Consider the following 19978-nt stretch of genomic DNA (forward strand, 5'->3'; position numbering starts at 1 on the left):
CAATCTAACAAGTCATTTCTGCTGAGAGTGGAGAATCCACAGGATTATATTTTTCCTCACCATCTAGCCCAGCACCTCTCTGAGCCCTGCAAAGGCTATCTGGACACTGACAACCCTGAGCTCAGAATGAGACATGAAAAATCTCCCCAGGAGGCCCAGCACCATGAAAACCAAATCAGTTCTGCTCCACTGATCTGCTTGGAGTACCTGTGGGTGCCCAGCCCAGGACTGAGGGCATGTTGGAGGCTGAAAAAGACCCCAGATGCCCCCTGTTTGAAAGCCCACAGGGAACCTGGAAAGAAGCCGAGGGACCTGTGTGTGAGGGGGGCGAGCCCAGCACCTAGCCATGGAGGAGCTCTGGCATGCTGTCCGGAGGTGACAGGAGGGTTTTCCCAAAGGGCATCTGGCAAGCCTAAGACAGGAGCATGGGTCTGGGCAACACAAGCACCTGGGTTCCATGAACATGGAACCTTCATTCCCTCATTAAATTTACCATGGAAAATGGGACCAATTGTGTTAGAAATAGCTCTACTCAAGCCCCTGCCCAGAAACAGGACTCACCCCAACTGCTCTCAGGCCCACCCAGAGAAGATTGGTATGGAACCCAGAAACAGGGAAGGAGCCTCCTTCCCGCAGCCCAGCCTTCTTCCCTACGTCGCCCCTAAGGATGAGGGATCTTCTAAGCACACTCCGACCCATAATGCAGCCTCCTGCACAGCCTCACTCCCTTTCTCAGCTCCACACACTTTATTCCTCAAAAGTGAGCCTGAATCTCTCACCTCCTGAAGGTCAATCCCCAGCCTTGAGTGTGCCTACTATATGGAAAAGAGGGCGGGATTCCCTGTAGTATCCTTTCCCCCTTGGGGAATCTCCAGGCTCTCAGACTAGGGGATTTAGTCTCCTGCTGGGGCTGCCATAGCAAGATGACTGGGTAGCTCAATAACCAAGATGTATTTCTCCATGGTGGAGGCTGGAACTATGAGATCAAATTTTGGGCAGGGTTGGTTTCTGGTGAGGGATTTCTTCCCGGCTTGAAGGGGATCCCCTTCTGGCTATGTTCTCACATGGCCTTTTCTGTGTGCGTGTGCCCCTGACGTCTCTTCTTTTTCTCATAAGGACACCAATCATGTGGGATTAGGGCTCCACCCTTATAATGCCATTTATCCTTAGTTACTTCCTAAAAAGTTCTATTTCCAAATATAGTCACATTGGGGGTTATAGCTTTACCATGTGACTCTGGAGAGAGATGATTCAGTCCACAACAGGAACCTCACAGACTAGCCCTGAAGAATGAGTAGGCTGTCAGGAGGAGGAGGAGGCTCAGGGACAGGGAAAATTTGCAGGCCCAGAGAATGGACTTGGAGAGAAAGAGGTGGAGGTGGAGGGAGCAGTGGTACAAGAGACCAGATCTCAGGCTGAAGAGTTTGTATTAAGTTCAGTGACACAAAGAACAGGACCCTAGGGCTGGGATGTAGCTCAGTGGTGGAGTGCTTTCCTAGCATGTGCAGGGCCCTGGGTTTGATCCTCAGTACTACAGAAAGAGAGAGAGAGAGAGAGAGAGAGAGAGAGAGAGAGAGAGAGAGAGAGAGAGAGAGAGAGAGAAACTTGGCACCAAACTGTCCTTTCCACATGGATATTTTCCCGCTGACTTCCTCCTTGGGCCCCTCCTCCAGAGCAGCTGGGGTCACTGATGGAAAATACAGGACAGCCAATCACATGACATCATTAGCACTGCACCTGCCCCTCCTGGCTGAATCCCAGTTAGGTCTCCTCATTGGCAAGATGGACATAATAATGCCTTCCTCAGAGAACTGTAAACTTATGTAAGCAAGAAGTCTGTAGAATTATGTGCAGGAGAATATGATGACCCAAACAGTGTCCCGGCATCCAGGCCAGACCGTGGGACCCTCCTGGAGTAGAGGAGGCTTGGAGGAAGGCAAGGAGGAAGGGAGATCCCTGGAAGAAAGAATGAACCTAGAAAAGGATGGGATGCTGCATTCCAAAAAGCAAACCAGAAGTGACCTGGCTGCCCCCTGGAGCCCCTCTCCCTAGCCAGACACCTGGTGGACCTTCTAAACTCTCTCCTCAAGACCTTGAAAGGAGATGGTTTAGGGGAAACCAGAAACATCTTCATGTCCCTCTTTCTTCCCAGGGAGTGGGGTTTGCTTTAACATGACAGTTTCCTCTGCTGCCAGAGCTTATATACAACGCACCTTTCTTTCCCTCAACTCCATCAGGAATGTCAAATGGGGACCTGGTGGCAGATAATGACAGCCTAGCCCCTCTCAGTGGACTGGCCCCCTGTACCCCTTCCCTGTCTGTTCTGCGTCCTGCCTCCTGCTTCTGTCCTTCCTTGCCATGGCTCTGCCCTTCCCCTGGCCTCAGCTTCACCTTGCTGAGTCACAGGCATCCTCACTCCCTGGCCCCCGCCACCACTGTTGTCTCGACACAGCCAAAACTCACTTTGAATCCTAGACGGGAAAGCAGGCGGCAGCTTGTGACTGGCTGGCCCGACTTCTGTTCCGGAGGGGAATTGGCAGCCCAGTCTAAAGGTGCATTAGGAAGCACAGAAACAGCCTTGGCAGGCCTGGTTCCCAGCCTCCTCCTGCCACAGGCGGCGTGGAGAAGCACATGCCCTTCTTTCTGCCTTGGCTTCTCCATCTCTAAAATGGGGGTGCCCTGATGCCCTGTCTGCCTCTAAGGGTCTGAGAAGGTGCAAGAAATGCAAATGCAATAAGAGATCTGGAGGGACATGACAAGCATAAACACTGGCAAAGACATAAAATACATGCTCTAGCATGATTTCTATTATTTTTATTGTCTGAAATACGATGAGAACGCAGGGCTGGCAAACTACCCTGGTACAACAGGCAAGGGCTGAAGATGGGGTGCAAAGCCAGGATCCTTGGAGTTCAGAGACCCCTAGTGGCCCAAATGGGGCATTGACACGGATCCAAGCAAGAGGCCGGCAGCCAGCTAGCCTAGGGAGTCAGTCTGTTCCCTAGTGTCCTGCCGGCACCTAGACAGCACCAGAGACAAGTGGCCGTACCCACTCCACACATACCTTGAGGGGATTACCCTGGCTGCAATCAGGAGACCTATCCCTGAACTCTGCCTCAGTCACCCCTGTCCCATAGGTCAAGTCTTCCAGGGTGAAGTGAAGCTCAATGCCATGCCCTGGCCTAAGCAGGGGCTCTGTCTGCAACCAGAGACCAGCTTGATTCAGCAAAACCTGCTGTCTTCAGTGACTCAGAGCTGGGTCACAGATGTGCTTTGGGTACATGAGAGCCTCGTGGGTGTAGGAGATGGGGCAGGCATTCTGTCAACCTCGGATTCTGGTATCTGGCTAACAAGAGCTGCTCAAAGTGGAGGAGGAGCCCCCAAAGGTTCTCCAATCCAGAGAAACCCCCTGAAATAAGGGGCCCACAGGAACCGAGCAGTGAAGGGAGATGGGCGGAGCTCTGAGAGGCTGAGCCTGTTAGCCTCCAGCGTGTGGTCAGAGTATGGGTGGGTGTGGTCTATGCACTTGCATCCATGTACCTGTGAGTGTGGGGTGCTGTCCCCTCCTCCCCAGGCCCACTCTAACATTGTCCCTGTGTTCTATTGCAGATGAACCGGCCAATCCAGGTGAAGCCCGCGGACAGCGAGAGCCGAGGAGGTAGTAGCTGCCTGCGCCAGCCCCCTTCACGTGAGGGCCCACTTGTCTCTGCCCCTCACTTCCCCTCTTCCCTTCCCTCTTGTCCGGGTGCAGCAACTCCTTGCTGCCTCCTCCTGTCCCTCTGGGGACCTCATGGTTGGGGATGGGGACAGGACTTTGGAGTTTGGGGTGACTGGTGTGGATAGGCAGTGGGGGAAGGGGAGACTGGAGTCAGCTGGCTGCTGGTCTGTGCCTCTAAGAAAACAAGTCACTTGTCTTAGGCATTTTTCTGCCTGCTCCTGACACCCCAAAGGGCGTGTCCACTTCCATGTTGTCAAGAAAAGCCCTGTTGACTATTCCAATAGATGCCTGACCAGGAGGTGGGCAGTGGATATAGCTATACCCAAGATGTGCAGGCTGGAGGGGGTATAGTATGGTAGGGGCGGGTGGACAACAAGGCTGACATGGGACTAAAAATCAGAGAGATTGATATAAGCAGTGGATAGAGAAGTACATGGTCTCACTCATAAATGCTTGCCCCAGAATGCAGAGCCTGCCAGAGCCTGGCATGAGGTAGCCAAGCCCCACTCAAAGCCCAGGTGTAAGGAACTGTCTCCCTGACGCCCTGGCCAGCCAGGGGCAACTCTGTCTCCAGGGGATAGCCTCTCTAGAGTCACAGTGCCTTTATGGCTGTACTACTCAACTTCGCCTCAGTTCCAGGATCAACCTGGGTCCACTCTGGGCACAGAACTGCCCCTAGCACCACCATCACACCCCATAGGGTCCAAACATACTACAATTTTAAAGAAGACCTCCATCACCAAATGTCAAGCCTCTACCACCCAAGTACTGGCTCCTCCTGCAACAAACTGCCCCATGGTGCAGAGCCTGACTCACCTCACCCAATAAAGAGAAAGAGACCTACCAGCGCAAATGGAGGAAACCATTTGCAGACCCCAGCTAGGTCTGCCCTTCCTGCCTTGCCTCCTGGGGGAGGCGGGTATCATTCTTCCTGATGCTCCTGCTGACTGCCAGCCCCTTGCCACCTCTTACTGGGCCTCATGCCTACTGGGCCCTGCCCAGCCTCAGCCCCAAATTGTGCTCTCAGTCCCTTCCCTGAGCAGGAAACTCAGTCCTGGACCAGTCCAAAGACCCTCCGGGGGCACTCCCTCCTGGCCTCTGGTGAGAAGATCCACCCTAAGCACACACAAAAGCCCTACTAGATGGTAAGCTGAGCAGCCACATGAGATGGACCAGGACAGAGAAGGAGGAACCATCTGCTCCAGCCTTTTCTAGCAATGGGAGAGGCCTTGGCCACCCTTCTACCTCAAAGGAAACTCCCACAGAATAGGAACTGCCTAGAAAGGGTCTAAAAATCCAGAACACTCCATCACACTCAGAGAAATGTACCCTGAAAAAGTGACATTGGATACAGCTCCCTGCCCAAAGTCTCCCAGCCTACTCTTCCCCCAGGCAGGCCTAGTGGGTCCAGCATGAGAGCCCAGGTAATAGGACTAGGAAATCAGTCACAACCATCTGCTGCCTCTTGGCCTGGAGTTCCTGGCTTCTTCTGCAAGTCCCCACCACCCTAGGCTCTCACCCAAGTGCCCATGTTCACCACCCTCCCCAGGCCTAGAACTTTCTACTCTTTGAGTCTTTCTGCTCCTTAGCTCAGCAGGGTACTAAGGAATTTCTCTCTCCCTCACCCTTCGCCACTACAAAAATTTACCAGGGTTAAATTAAGGGCAAAAGATGAAATGAGCTAAAGCTACTTACAAATTTGGAGAGTTAATTGTGCTGGAGGGGATTGTAATGTGACTGATCACATGTGGCCTGCTTGCCCCTCCCAGAACACTCCCTCATCCCCTCCAGCTCAGGCTGCTCAACTAGGCACAAGGCCTCTGTGGCTGAGGTCCCCCACTTGCCTGGGCCTAGAGTTCACACACCAGGGCTTGGCTGGCATCTTTGTGCTGCTTGAAGGAGTCATGCCCCAAGAAACAGACACACCACCCCAGGCCCACTGAGTCCTTCCTGTCCTGAGGATGCTGATAATCCAGGTCCACTTAGTTGAGGGGTAAAGATGGCTCAAGTGTGAGGGGCCTGAGTGAGCAAAGCCCACCTGGCGTAGGATGCCTGCTTTTGTTCTTTCCCTGGATAATAAGAGTACATCCTCACTCTTCCTTACCTAGGACTCATGAGGCTAATGGCAGAGCAAGGGGCCTCTCCTGGAAACCATCTCCAGTAGGCAGGCACAGCAGAGCCAGGGTCCCTGGTCACCTAGGCATGCAGGGACTCACCTGCAGCACCCTGTTCAGGTAGCTGGACCAGGATGCAGCATCAGAGGGAAATCTCAAGAGTACACAGGTAGCTTGCACAGTAGTCCTAGATGGGTGCCCCGAGGAAGGGACAGCTAGAAGAGTTGGAGGAAGTGACATTTGAAGAGGGTCAATTCTGGTCTTGAAGGAAGGGAGATTCCACACCTGGAAGAGAACAGAGAACAAGAATGGTATGAACAAGGCCCCACCCAGTCTGCAGCTGAAGGGGGTGGGCGATGCCCTCTGCCCAGCAGCCCAGCTGAGCGCTACCTCTAGCCCTGTCGTCCCTCACTTGCCTGGGAGGCAATCGCTCTCTGACTCAGAGTTGCTAACCTCATCTCCTTTCTCCCATATATCTCCTGCCACTGACGCTTGCCCCAAGCCAGATTAATCAGCTCTTTTATTCTTCCTGCGATAGAAAGGGGAGAAAGAGAGCCAAACCTAAACATCTATCTATTAATTGCATATTCAATATTAAACAGTGAGATGGTCCTGAGTCAGCATTATCACCAAGCTATTTTTTTTTTAAAGAAAGTTGGTTTAAAATAATTTAATATCCATTAAATACTTCTTGGGAGGGGAGTAGGGAGGACAACTTAAAACAGATTAAAGAAAAAGGGGAAAGAAGGATGTGGAAGGACTGTGGCGGAGAGAGTAGGATCAGAAAGGAGGATGTGAGGGGAAATGGGAAGGAGGAGAGAAGAGAAGAAAGAAGGAAGTGAGAGCAATAGAGAGATGAGAGAGAAGGAAGAGAGAGAGAGATCTGAAGAAAATGGGTTGGGGGAGGAGAATGCAGGGGCAAGAAAGGACATGACCCCACAGGAAGTGGGCCCAGCCCTGCTCAGTGGTGAGTCCTGTCCTCACCCCAGTTCTGGGAACTTTCCTTTCAAACCACACAGTGTCCCAAAGACTTGATATAGGATACATATACCCCTGTGACCTCCATTCAGCTCCCTCTGGTAGCACTTGATGCCAGTAAGCAGCATTTTCTGCTCAGGAAACATGTTGGGGCCCTGGCTAGGTCAGGAGGAAGCTTCCTCTGCCTCACCACACAGGAGGCTGCAGCCCATCAATGGGCTTCTCTGCCCATTCTCATTCTTCTAGAGGTCACATCAGCCCACATGCATGAGAACAGGGCGTCTGGGAATGGGCATGGGTGGAATATGGGCAAGAGGTCTGTGAGTGCAGGGCCTGAGGCTGGCAGGCCCCTGTCCTGGCAGGAGCTCAGTTCTTCTTCTCCAATGTGAGGTTAGGCCTACCACATGAGAGGCAAAGTGGAGGCCGGGCCCAGCAGGGTCTCAGAATAACCAGACCAACTTTTGGTAGGTCACTGTCTTCAAACACCCAGGTTTGATGCATTAGGGAGCCTCCCTGAGGGGAATGCAGCCTTCCAGGGTGTGCCATCCCCACCCCCAGGTCTGGGAACTGGAACCCTCACATGCACAATACATACAGCTCGTCGCCTCTATGGCAGAATCAGGCACAATTGCTTAGACACACTGCCAAAAGCAGTCACCAGCTCACACAGACCTTTGACTGTGGCAGGTAAGGCCCAAATTAGAAGGAAGGATAAGCTGCTAAGGAGCTCCCAAGTTCCTCCCTGGCCAGTGGGGACTGTTCTGGGGAGGCCTTTGCCAGGCTCAGGGAAGGGAGGCTGAGAATCTGGATGGAGGCCCCATAAGCCAGAGGTGGAGATCAGGTGAATGCAGGAAGGGGCTGCGCCTGCCATAATGAGATCCTATTTTCCCCCACTGACTACAGGACTGGGGGTAGACTGGAGAGGGACCAGTGGAGAGCAGTCCTGAGCTTCAGCCATGAAGGGAGCTCCTAGAGGTATTTGTAGTAAACTACTGTAGGCAGACACCCCAGGGAAGCTTCTAGAAGGTGAAGAAACTTCTTTATGCCCCACCCACCCTCCCCAAGTCCTGCAGAGTTGCCTGGAGCTAAACTATCCCATTGAAGTTTCCATATGCTCAGTGGGCCTTCGTTTCTAGAGTTGGCATGCCTGTGCCTCTCTCTCTCTGATTTCTGTGTACCTGTCTCTTAACTTGTCTCTGGTGGGACCTGGGCAGGGCAAGGAAGGCATCAGCCATGATTTACTCCATTTCCACTTGGAGCCCAGAGGCAGGTGCTGGCCAAGTCATTTAGCCACGGTCTCTCGGCCTTTTGCTGCCCCTGGTACATTTAACGGCATCTTCAGGGTGTCCTTCCCCTCACTGCATAGCACTGGTGTGGTGGCAGAGTCCCGCTGGGCCGGCTAATGAGGTTGGACACAATGCGTGTGATGCAGCTCCCAGGCCCTCCCGGAGGCCACGTTCCCCACCATAAACCCAGGCCGACTCCCTCCTCCCAGCCCCTCCACCATCTGTAGCCCCATCGGGTCCTGTGGCTTTTTAAATCCTATTAAGTTCCTCATCTCTCCTCCGAGCATTATTTTATTTCTAAACAGACAAACCACGTGCTGTCCATGCGGGCTCTGAGGGGCTGTTGAGGACCAGCTGAGGGGCATTGGGCCCAGGTGGGGCAGCTGCATGCTCCTGCAATGGTTCTGGCCTGGGGACATGGCCTGGGAGACCCCTGGCTGCAATTGTTGACCTCCCAATGCTGCATTTCTCACTTCCAGACTCTCTTGGCTGTTCAATTCTGTACACTGGAAAGGCAATTTAGCAAGCGTTCAGATGAAATGGACGTGTAGGCTGGTCCCGTTTTATGAAAACGCAATATACAAAAGTGTCTATTTTCCAATCTATGGAGGCAATGAATGACTGTCTAGACAGGAGCTCCTGGGGAAGCTGAAACCCCTCAGGGTTCTGCCGAGGAAGCCCTCAGGCCAGGCAGGAGGGGCATCAGAGCTTTGGAAAGCAGAAGGCCAGGTGAAGACTAATCTGAAATTCTCCTGAATCAGTAAGGAAAAAGGGCCCTATCCTGGCCTAGCACATCCTCCTTTAGGAAGATCAGGGTGAGCAAAGCAGAGCGGACCCAGCTCAGCCCAGAGGGATGAGAAGGTGTCTGATGACGGAGGTCCCAAAGAGGCCACTGAGAAGAAGGGACCGAAACCTCAGCTCATGAGATGGCACCACCCTCCTTCTCCAGGGCTGTGTCTTTGCTCTGGAACCTTGGCTGGATAGAGCTAATGGTTCTACTGACCCAAACAGGAACCTGGGAACCACCCTAACTCCACCCATGATTTTGCCTCTCACCCAGCCCCTCCCCTTTTTTTATCAAGTAGCAAAGCCACCACAGTCTTTTTCAGTCTTCTTTTCCAGGAATTAGAACTCCTGTTTTCTCTGCCTGTCCTATCCTGTCCCTCCTGAGATTTCTCAAGCTGTACAATAGGTCATGAACGAGCCCCATGGTTCCTTGAAACAGTCCCAAACCCATGTCCTAGCAGATTATTTGCATACTTAATTCCTAGATTTATTTTGGACTGATATTTAAGGAAAGACATTATAATATTCAGCTTGAGAAGTTCAGGTGAAGCTTAAGACAGCACAGCATAGAGAGTCTGGGGTACGCTGGGAGCAGCCTGGGAAAGAAGCCACTGTGGGCCCAGCCAGGTCTGAGAGATTTGGAAGGGCTACAGATTAGACACCTAATGACCAGTCCAGGTTGACCACCCAGGACAAGGCTTCTCTGATGGTCAGGAAGTTCTATCCTATATCTGACAACCATTCCTCCCATTTTTTAAGTATTTCCATCATTCTCTACATCCTGGGATAGCATCCCCCTGCCCTGGGGATTTGTTCTCAATAATCTCTGTTCTTTTTAACTAAAAATTTAAAGGAATCTTTGGCTTATTTATCCAATCCGTTTTTAAAATAGTTTTTTAAAAATCCAGGAAGCCCTCTGCAGTTTACACAACTGGACCCAAATAGCAGCTGCGCGAAGCTAGGTCTTTGTGTCTGGGGAGGGAAGTGGCTGGTAGGGAAGGGTCCCTAGGGAGGGCCAAGAAGGCTCCAGAGGGGCAGACAACACATTATAAATACATCTGTAATTCCCGCCATAGGTGCGAAAATATAATTAACTGCAAACCTGCTGAATTTAAATGGACTTTGGGTTTTCAGCTGGGGGAAGGGGTGTTGATTGATCTGCATTTTGTTGTTGAAGTTTTTTTAATGCGTTGGGAAAGTTGAGTTGAGACTCGCAGCTCCTCCACAAATTCCCTCTGGCCCTGGCTAATTTAGCAAAGGACTGTTTCCGGGGAAATGGGATATTAATCATAGCAAATGGCCTTCTGGATGATATTTAAAAGCTGCCTCCTGCCTGTGTGCCCAGGAATAGGAATGACAGAGAAAGAGAACCAGGCCCCCTCTGGTGTCCCAGCCCATCACCAATCCTATGGCGTCCTGTCCCCAGCACTGTGTCAGCAAGGAGGAGGGTGATCCCACTTCTTGAAAGATGGGTTAGATGAGAAAGTTCACAGTGAGAACTTTCTGGGCCAAGCTGTCCTCAGTGCTATATTGAGTGAACCCTAGCATGGGTGTCATGTGTCCAATGTCCTGGCACACCCTACGGAGTACAGCCTGATAACAGCATGGGAGGTAACAAGGGCATGGAGAGGGGAGAGTGGGAAGGGACAGTGAGTACCAAAGTTGAGAGGAAGCAGCACCTGCCTGCCCTCAAAGGATACTCTCCAAGAGTAAAGCTTCCAGGCTAGGAAAATTATCTGAGCCAGGGCAGGTGCAGGGCACCTCCATAGCCAGAAAGGGGATCTACTATGAGAAAAGACATGATATGAGAACCCTGAGTCCCAGAAGCTATTTTACATGGAGGAATTTATGCAGGGGAGGCCATCTGAGGCCTTTGGGCAAGCAAGTGACATGGTAGAAGTGATGCTTTAGAAACAGGAGTCTGGGGTATTCTCAACTACATGGTGGAGAGCCAGCGTAGGGAGGTGGACAGGCACAGGGCTGGGCTTCAGAGCCAGGTTCCTTGATTCCAATTCCTTGTCAGGCTGCCCAACCCTGAGAGCTGCATCCTCCTATTGCAAAGCGATGTCATCCATCCCCTGAGCCACCATAGGTAGAACAGTCTGAGAACGGTGGCATCTCCCCTAATGGCACCTAATGGCACTTCATCATCCAAACCCTGGTCAGTCCAGCCAGTTAGACTGTCTTCTTAGTTCTTCCCCAGTGGCTTCCCAGCTCAGTTATCATTTTATTTTTAGAGTCTAGTTCATGGGAGAAGAGGGGAGGTGGTAGGGTGGGGAATCTGACAAGGTTAGATGAAACAAGTGCTAATAGAAAGTATATGCCCAGGGTTGGAGATGAATTGATCACATGAATTTCCAGAATGGGACAGGACCAGGAAGCTTTGTGCCTTCCTGGAGGTGGTGATAATGGGGATGATAGCTTGTGTTTAGATTCAGTATCATGGACTAAGTCATGAAAATAGAGAGAAGCAAGACAAACACATGGCATCTGACATTCTTAAATATTATCACAAAAGAATTGGCTGGGCTGGGCTGGGGTTGTGGCTCAGAGGTAGAGCGCTTGCCTAGCATGTGTGAGGCACTGAGTTCAATCCTCAGCACCACATAAAGTAAAATAAAGTCATTGTGTCCACCTATAACTAAAAAATAAATAATTTTAAAAAATAATTGGCTTCTCTGGAGAGACGAGTCCACTTTCTGGAATAGGAAGACCCATATTTGGTGCACTGCGGTCTAATGGCTTCTGCATTACAGGGCATGCACAACTATGCTCACATGCATGCAGTCTGACTCTGGGGATCCTGTCTCTCCTGGTCCTTTGGCCCAAGCATCCGGGCCCATCTTAGGGTCTCGTTTCTCTATTCGTGTTCCCTGTGCTTCCTCCAGATCAGACAGTCCCTGTTGGACCTGCTACTACTCCAGCCTGACCAGGGCAGATGGAGTACAGAGGACCAGTGAGTACTTCCAAAGCTCTGGAAGTAGATAATTAGAGACAAATAGTCCTCAGTCCTGTCATTCAGTCATCCAGAGCTTCCAGTCAGTGTGCCTTGAGCCTTGCAGTGACCCTGCACAGGTGGCTAGACATCACCCCACTTGTGGAGAGGGGAAACAAGAGCTGACAGAGAAGGGGTGACTTCCCCAAGACCACACAGCCAGTAATCGGTTCTCATGCTTCAGTCCTGGGGAGGCCTCCACGCCTTGCTGGCTACCCACAGGACTGGGCTGGGCTGGGCTGCCAACCCCACAGAGTTCTCTCAGCATCTGTGCTGACCACCAGGTCCACAGAGGATGAGGCTGGACCACCAGCTGCAGGATGGACAACTCCCACTCCTCACCCATGCCCTTTGGGAGTGGGAGCTAGAAGACCTGTGTAGATGCAGGCCCTGGACAGGGTGTCAGGGTACCAAAGAAAGACCTCCACCATGAGGCGAGGAGTAGGCACCTCCACACAAGGGGGTGGGCAGAGGGCATGCGAATTAAGTCATAGGTTCAAGAGCCCTCTGTCACCATGAAATACAGACCTCAAAGCCACTCCTGCCCTGCCTAATACCTGCTGCTTTCAGAACACCAGGCCCATACTCCCCTTGGGCAGTCCTCTCTGACCCTCCCCAGCTGCCTGGCTGCACTCATCATCTAAACCCTGGTCAGTCCAGCCAGTTAGACTGTCTGCTTAGCTCTTCCCCAGGGGCTTCCCAGCTCAGAGCTTCTTTCCTGCCCTCTGTGTGCACCGTAAAGTCAAGCATCGGTGTTAGTTTCTCATCTGTGAAGACTGTGTCCTTCTTGAGGGCAGGTGTGTCTGTCTTCCCCAGAGGCCCACTGGACGCCAGGCCTCGCATGATGATGCCAGTCTCCCACCTGTGTCTTTTAACAGGAACCTACTCCGCCCTGCAGGCTGTCTGCGGGTCTAGAAGCAGCCCTCGTTTTCTTCTCCCCACCCCCAAACCACAGGCAGGGGTGGGGGTGGGCAGTGGGGCCGGTGCCACTGACATTGGCATTCTCCTTGCAGCACATCTTAATAATTTAATGGCTATTAGCAGGGCCGCTGTGGTGGGGGGGAGGGGGCCGCGGGGGGAAGATTTATAGAGAGAATTCACTCCAGGTTGGGGTTTTGTCTTCCTCTGTTTTCCTGGCATTTATCATGCATGTTTTAATTTGGATCGGAGAGTTGCTACCATCTGGCCATTATCGCAAAGAAATATTCATTTTCGCTGAGTGACACGGGCTCCATTCATCACGGAGTGTGCTGATTGCCCTGTGAGTGTGGGGCTGCACTTTCTCCTTCATTAGAAATGAACCTTGAGCTGTGAGCAGGTCCAATTTGCCAGGAGCAGAGCCACAGGGTGAGCAGCTGCCACTGACCCTCCCAGCCAGGAAGACAGGAGGCACTTCAGAGGACAGCCATCACACTTTCCTGCCTCCCTAACCGCACCCCCGGGAGGTCTTGGGGTCCATCTCAGTCTCACCCCAGGCTCCTGAAAACCAGTTCCTTATTAGTCCCCAGGTCCAGGGTAATCAGACCAGAGAAGTGGCAAAGGAGACCCTCTGCCCTTTCCCTGGGCCCCCACCTCTAACAGAGTCACTGGTGCTATCCCATTAGAGTGTACTTGGCTTGAGCCATCTATCTCCACCATAACATCACTCTATTGGTGTCATTTGAGGTCAGAGCCATGTTGGGGGACTGTAGGGCCATGTGGGGGACTGTAGGGCCTCCTTGATCTCTCCTCACATATGATGGCACCATCAAGGCTGGATCCATGGGGAGAGGTGAATCTGCCTCCAACTGGGACATTTCTTTTTATTGACCTGTCACTCACCATGGCACACTATCAGGGTCTACTGATGGTCTCTTGTCACCTGTGGGCATGGGCCCAAACATAAGGCTGGGACCCCTTAATTAGACTGGACCCTGCTTCAAACCCACTCAGTAAGCAGTCATCCTGGTCTGCAAAACAGAGACAGGAGGAGAAAACTCTCTCTCCATTGTAGTTGGCAGTCGAGGCTAAGAATTGGTTGGGCCCCTGTGGATTGAATGCCCTCATGGGAGGAAGGGTTAAGAAGTACGGTTTGACACAATCACCATGAAGTCACACACCTAGCCGAAAGAGATTCAGATTCATAGGAATGAAGACAGAGCAGTTCCCCCCACTCCACCTCTGCCAGCATTAGATACTCCAAGGGGAGGAATGAATTAGGGATGGCGCCACAGAGTGATATTTGCCTTGCCAGAAAGAGCTTTCATCTACAGTTGCTTTCCTCCAGGTCTTGGCAGGTACCCAGGGGCTGACTGACTCTTTCCCTTTCTTAAGATCTGGAATCAGACCCTAAGCCTTAAGGCCCCAATCCCCCAACAGGACTCAGGATTAACCAAGGCCTAAGGGACCCAGCTGAATCCAAGGGCAGGCCTCTGTGAGCTTTGGTGCCTCTTCCCCGTTAGGGCAGAAAGCCACGGGCCACTATCCATCCAGCCCCAATACACTGACTGTTCTGAAAGCACCAAGTGAGGGTCCATTTCTGGCATTCCATACCCTTACAGAGACAGATGTCAAGGAGACTCTTGGCTATGGAGAGTTTACAGTCTCAATGGGGACTTGGGTAAAATCAATGAAACAACCAGAAGACAATCAATCCACTGAGTAGACCATAATAAGTGTCACCAGGTGCTAACAGGAAACCAGCTGACTTTCACAGCCCCCCACCCCACCCCAGGGGCCAGGACCTTCCTATGTGTCTGTGTTTCTTTTCCCCAACTCCATGACTTAGGTATTATTGCTCCATTCATTGTATACATGAAGCAAATGAGGCTCAAGGGTTCATGTGCTGGGTCATCAGCTGGTGGATGGAGCAGCTAGGAAGAAGGTAGGCCTCTGATTCCCCGGCTACCTGGCTCCCAACATCTCCCCACTGGGGTCTGGAAAAGCATGAATGGCATTGTGTAGGAGATTGCATTTCAAATGGTAGGAATAGACAGTGACCTGGCCTGGACCTGCAAGAAGGCCAGGAGGGGAGCAGAAACATTCTTCACAGGGGACCTGTGTCCTGTCCCTAGCCCTAGCTTTCTACCCTGGCAGTTGTTAAACTAAATTAGCAAGGCCTGCCAGACCTCTCCTCCCTCCAGCAGCCTAGGGTGGGGTCTCCTTCTCCTGGTGGAATGCAGAGACATTCTGGAAGGTGTGAGGGGGTGGGGCTGGGTCCCCACCAGAACACTGCTTGCGCCTCCTCCCCTGGAACTCATTCAGTGACACCAGCAGCTCTGAAACATCTGCTCCTCCATCCCGGACCCGCAATTTGAATAAATTACCCCGACGTGGCAGCAGCCTGTTATTAATGGCTCGAGTTTTATAAGATGCTTTAGTTTAATAACACTGTAGCCTGCAGACGCGCCTCTCCCGGATATTTTTATATTTCGCCCCTTCGCCTCCCCCTGCCCCTTGCACTCCGCAGGCGCCTCCAGGGCTCCATCCCAGCCACACACACACCCCTCCCATCGCCCCTCCCCAGCGCTCTGTCGCCCACTCCCAGCCCTCAACTGAGCCTCAGTCCTCCCTTCCACCACACTGTGCTCCTCCACTACACCACGCCAACTGTCACCTTCACAGAGACAGGTGGGGGATGCCAAGTTGAGTGCCTCTCCCCCTAAAGAAGTCCACCAGGACCGAGTGGCTGAGGGCAGGCGGTGCATAGAGGACACAGTCCTCAGGCCCTTTGGTTCTGCGCTTCTCACTCTACAGCCAGAGCTCTGCGGACCTGGCAGGAGCAGGAGAGAGGGTTGCCTCTTCCCAGTTGGTCTGGCATCGCCACAGCCTGAGGCCCGAGCTGCCCCTGGGGTTCTTCAACCTTTTGTTGGTTTGTCCTCGGGCCCACCCGTGCTCCTGGCCCCTTCTGCAGGAAGCCCTCCCAGATTACAGTGGCCAACACCTACAATAGCCCTTTGGGGGAGCTTCATCTCTTCCCGATGCCCTCTGCCCAGCGCTTTCATCCGCTTGCCTTCTCGTGGACTGCTCTGGGGCCTGACCAGCTCCTAACCCTTAGTCATCCCTTCTAGACTCTCTAATTAACAGTAGGTGCTCACACTGTTTTCAGTGTGGCATCTTCAACAAGTCTGTGTGCAGTGTTTGTGAGGGTCCTGCCTTCGGCAAAGATGGATATACTCTCAGAGAGGGAGGAAGTAGGCCAAGGTGTGGGGTAGGGGTGGGTTAGTTGGGGATATAGGATAGAAAAGTTGCCTTCAAATAAGTAGCCAGTGGATTCATGTGCTTAACGGGTTCCAAAAATGTAATCCACAATCACCCAGCAGGAAGCACAGAGATAGGACACAAGCTCTTTGCAAGCTCCTTGCTGGCAGGTGGCTGGCACCCCACTGGAAATGGCCCCAGATTGGGGAGCCTGCTTCCTGGAACGCCCTAGAGTGACTGTGTCTGGAAACAGAAGGAAAGGGCATGGCATGGGGGCTAGTATGTCCCCTCAGTCAGTAAGCTAAACTTGCAGATTCTGTTTCCCAGAAGGTTCTGTTGAGTCCCAAGAGCCCAGATGTGGCAAGCCCCAGAGAGGACTCTTTGTAGGACACTTCCACACCAGAGCCAAATTTAACCGTGCAGCTCCCTGCTCCTGGGGACCCACGGGTGAGTCATTCACTGGCTCTGGAAGGATGTGCTGTGCCCCCTTTCCTCCCCACTCCACCCTTACCCACCCAAGGGCTGCAGGAAACTCAGGCTCTGGCTGCTTCCCATTTGCTCTAATGTTACTGCGGGACTCTGTCTTTTGCTAAGAGCCCCACCATTATAACATAATTACTGCTGAAAATGACCTTTAAAATATGTTTTAAATTCAAAATGTCTTTAAACCCTTCACTGAGCACCATTTTTCAATTTCAACGACTGTTTTCCTTTTTGGGGGAAGTGAGGAGTGGGGAGTGAAGGAAGGAGCCCTTGGCATGGATTTCAAATGTTAATCTCTCCCCATTGCAGAGGAAGCTTCACAGGGGGCCTTGGAAGGCCAGAGGAGGGAACACAGCCCGCCCTTGCTCACAGCCTTAATGTAAGGGGCCTGAGTCCCTAGAGGCAATAGGCTCTGCCCACAGCTCCACCCACCTGTGCCTCTGTCCCCAGCCTGCAGCCTGAACTTGTTCTTTGGAAACACCACCAAAGGAAGGGCTGCAAACAATAGAGCTTGGGGTAGTTCCTTCCCATCCTCCTCCAGTTTTGCTTTCTCATTTTCCCTTTTTCATGCAGCATTCAATTTGCCACTTACTTAGCAACCTGCAGAACCCCCTTCCCCATTGCTGCAGACTGGGGCCCCGCTCCACTCCCTACTCCCCCACCTCCATCTTTGCCCTGGCCTGGCTGGGGCACCTGGTCCCTCAGACAGCTTGTGGTCCTTGCCACCTCTGCCCATTCTGATGGATAGCAGACCAGGAGCACAGCTGGTAGAGGAGGTCAAGTACAATAGCTGCAGGTGCCCCGACCCCTGCCCTCCTGGTGGCTCACACCAGCTGGTCTGGGAGGAGAGTGTGACTTGCAGATAGCCACATGCTTCAGGGCCACATTCTCTGTCCTCATATTCCATAGGAAACTGCTCTGCCTTCCTCCTGGAAGCATCCCCAAGCTGCTATCCTCACTAATCCATGCCCCACCCCCATTCCTTTTCCACCTCAGGAAACCTGCTACCTACCTACTGGCTGTCACTCCTGCATCTTCAGATGTGGTCTCTGGTTTGTCCCCTCCTTCCTAGGGCTCTTCATGCCAGGCTTCTCCTTGTGCAGCAGGTGCCCTCCTCAGAAGGGGGCTTCCAGGGACTTGTCACTAGTGGGTTATATGAGGGATAATTGAGGCAGTGCCTGCTAGAGATAAGGGGACAGAAACAGGTTGAGGCCTCCTGGACCCTTAAAGTAGGTACTTCAGGGGGCTCAAGTCATGCTGGCAGCAACAGGATCTCTATTTTCTCCTTCTACTGGGATGAGGCCAATATGAGCCACAGGAGAGGAGAGAAGAAGGAGGTGATGTAGTGGTAGGTAGGATCGTTAGCCCCTAAACTCCATCCATCCCTTCTAGGGAGGGGTGGTCAGTGGACCTCAGACAGTTCTTTCAATGTATTCTTGGAACTTTCCCTAAATGGCCCCAATTCCCACACGTATCCAACTTGTTCACTCCGTGAAAGTCAGTACACATTCCAAAACCAAACCAAAATGATGCAAGCTCTGTCCAGCTCTTTAGATCACCTGAGTTTTCAGATTGCCCACCTCCCCTCTGCCTGCCCAGGCCTGGAGCAGGCAGAGGACTTGATAGAGGTGACCAGAACAGCAGAGAAGGGAGAAGTAGAGGTCTGAAGAGAGCCCTGCGTGTTCCATGATGTATAGGAATAAGAGAACACATCGTTTCCCTAACTGTATCATAAATATTGTGTTTATAACATCAATTAAGTGTTGGTGACTTACATCACTTATAATGGTGATACTGCCACTCAAGGAGCCGTTAGCAAAGCCAGTACCTCTCACTCTTAGCAGGGGCCAACAAAGCTGAGGCTTCAAGCACCTCCCAGATGGTGGCTCCCAGGGTTTAAGGAATAGGGAGAGGAGGCAGCATGGGAAAGGAGAGCCCCCACCACAGGGTGGAGATGAGCGGGAGAAGCCACCTGGCCCGATACCCTGCCCTGCAGCCCCCTGGACAGTCACCTCCAGTAGGATCCTTCACCCAGGAGCTTTCCTGCAGGGGTGGAGGCGCTAAATCTGGGACTGAGGGAGGCAGTGGTCTTGCCAGAGAATGCTGCAGTGGGCACTGGGTCCCCACAGGAAGCCATGCTCATGCACACACGTCTCTGCCTTCTTGTAGTGTTGAATCTGGTAAAGGATAAAGACAAAGTCAGGAGTAAGAGCATGTGTGGCTGTCAGGGATGGTGGGAGATACCTGCAGTGGCCCCTCCCTCTAACTGAGGCAATGGGACTCACTGAAATCACAGAAGGTCATACTGGAGTCCTCACTTCCCACCGCCTTGATCATCTGCCCCTCTCCTCAATCCCCCACCCTCTCTGAGCCTCCTCTGCCTCTGAGATGTCTGCTTTCCTCCACCTGTGCCTCCCCACCACTCTACATGCACCCAGTGGCCCCATCACAATCTGTGATCATCCCCACTGAGAGGGAAGTCCAGGGTCTTACCTCAGTCTTGCTGCCTCAGTGAGCCCTTGAGCACTTGTTCCTGCCCCCTGGCCTTGTGGCTGTTCCCCTGTCCTACCCTTGCACTATCTATTCCCTCTGCCAGCCCTCTCTCCCCCAGATGCCACTTCCATTCACCATGTCTCAGTTCCTATGTCCCAATCACCAAGGCGTGTTCTGACTTCCAATTTCATGCAGCTCCAGACAGGGGTTCCATCTGCCACCTTGTTTTTATTTTGTCCATGGCACATATCTCTACCATGATCTTTGCTAATCATCATTCCCCTCTCCCAATTTAAAGATGAAATCCATGCACATGGGGATTTTCTTTGTTTCCCTCTGTAACTTGTCACCTTGCACAGTGGCTGGCTCAGAGCAGGGGCTCAGAAAATTAATGGCTGAATGCACAGGATAGGGATCCACCTGGGCAGTTCTGGGACACACAATCCGATGGCATGCCATCAGCAACGTCTATAACAACAAGGGTTACGTGTACCAGACTCAGAGGTGAAGGGAAGGTCCCACCTTCAAGGAACCTCAAAAGCATCAGGGAGCTCCAAGCTCAGGTGTGCTTTGTGGGCCTGAGAAGCTGGGGAGACTTCCTAGTGACTGGGGAGCTCACAGTAAGCAGAAGATCCGGGTGATGAAGGGTTATGGGCTCCAAGCTCCAAGCTCTAGGTCTGAGGAGTACAGGCTGCAGGAGAGCATGCGTCAGCCCACTGGACTCCAAAGGGAGTGGAGAAGCAGGAGGAGGCATTGGATCACAGGGCTGGGAATGTGACTCACTCAGCCTGGCCAGCTTCCAGAAAATTCTGTGCAATCAAGCAGAGAAACACATTTGAGAAAACAGAATTGTGAGAGTAACTTTGAGGCCTCCGTTGCCATGGGAACATATCTGTAAATACTTAACTGCAAACATTAAGTGACATACAGGGAGGAGTGAGGCAGG

At 52.4% G+C, this 19978-nt stretch overlaps 1 protein-coding gene across 50 annotated transcripts in view; it reads left to right on the plus strand.

Annotated features, from left to right (window-relative positions):
- The window catches only part of Celf4 (CUGBP Elav-like family member 4), a 291322-nt gene that overhangs the window by 222415 nt on the left and 48929 nt on the right, over positions 1–19978 (plus strand). For 27 of the 50 annotated variants that reach the window (XM_078030107.1, XM_078030108.1, XM_078030111.1 and 24 more), the window contains one exon: positions 3610–3688. In XM_078030107.1, coding sequence (XP_077886233.1) covers positions 3610–3688 — 79 coding nt within the window. The remainder of the gene's footprint in view (positions 1–3609; positions 3689–19978) is intronic. The other 23 variants (XM_078030115.1, XM_078030122.1, XM_078030119.1 and 20 more) reach the window with 1 other exon arrangement.

The sequence above is a fragment of the Ictidomys tridecemlineatus genome, chromosome 13, assembly GCF_052094955.1.
Source record: "Ictidomys tridecemlineatus isolate mIctTri1 chromosome 13, mIctTri1.hap1, whole genome shotgun sequence".
NCBI lineage: Eukaryota > Metazoa > Chordata > Mammalia > Rodentia > Sciuridae > Ictidomys > Ictidomys tridecemlineatus.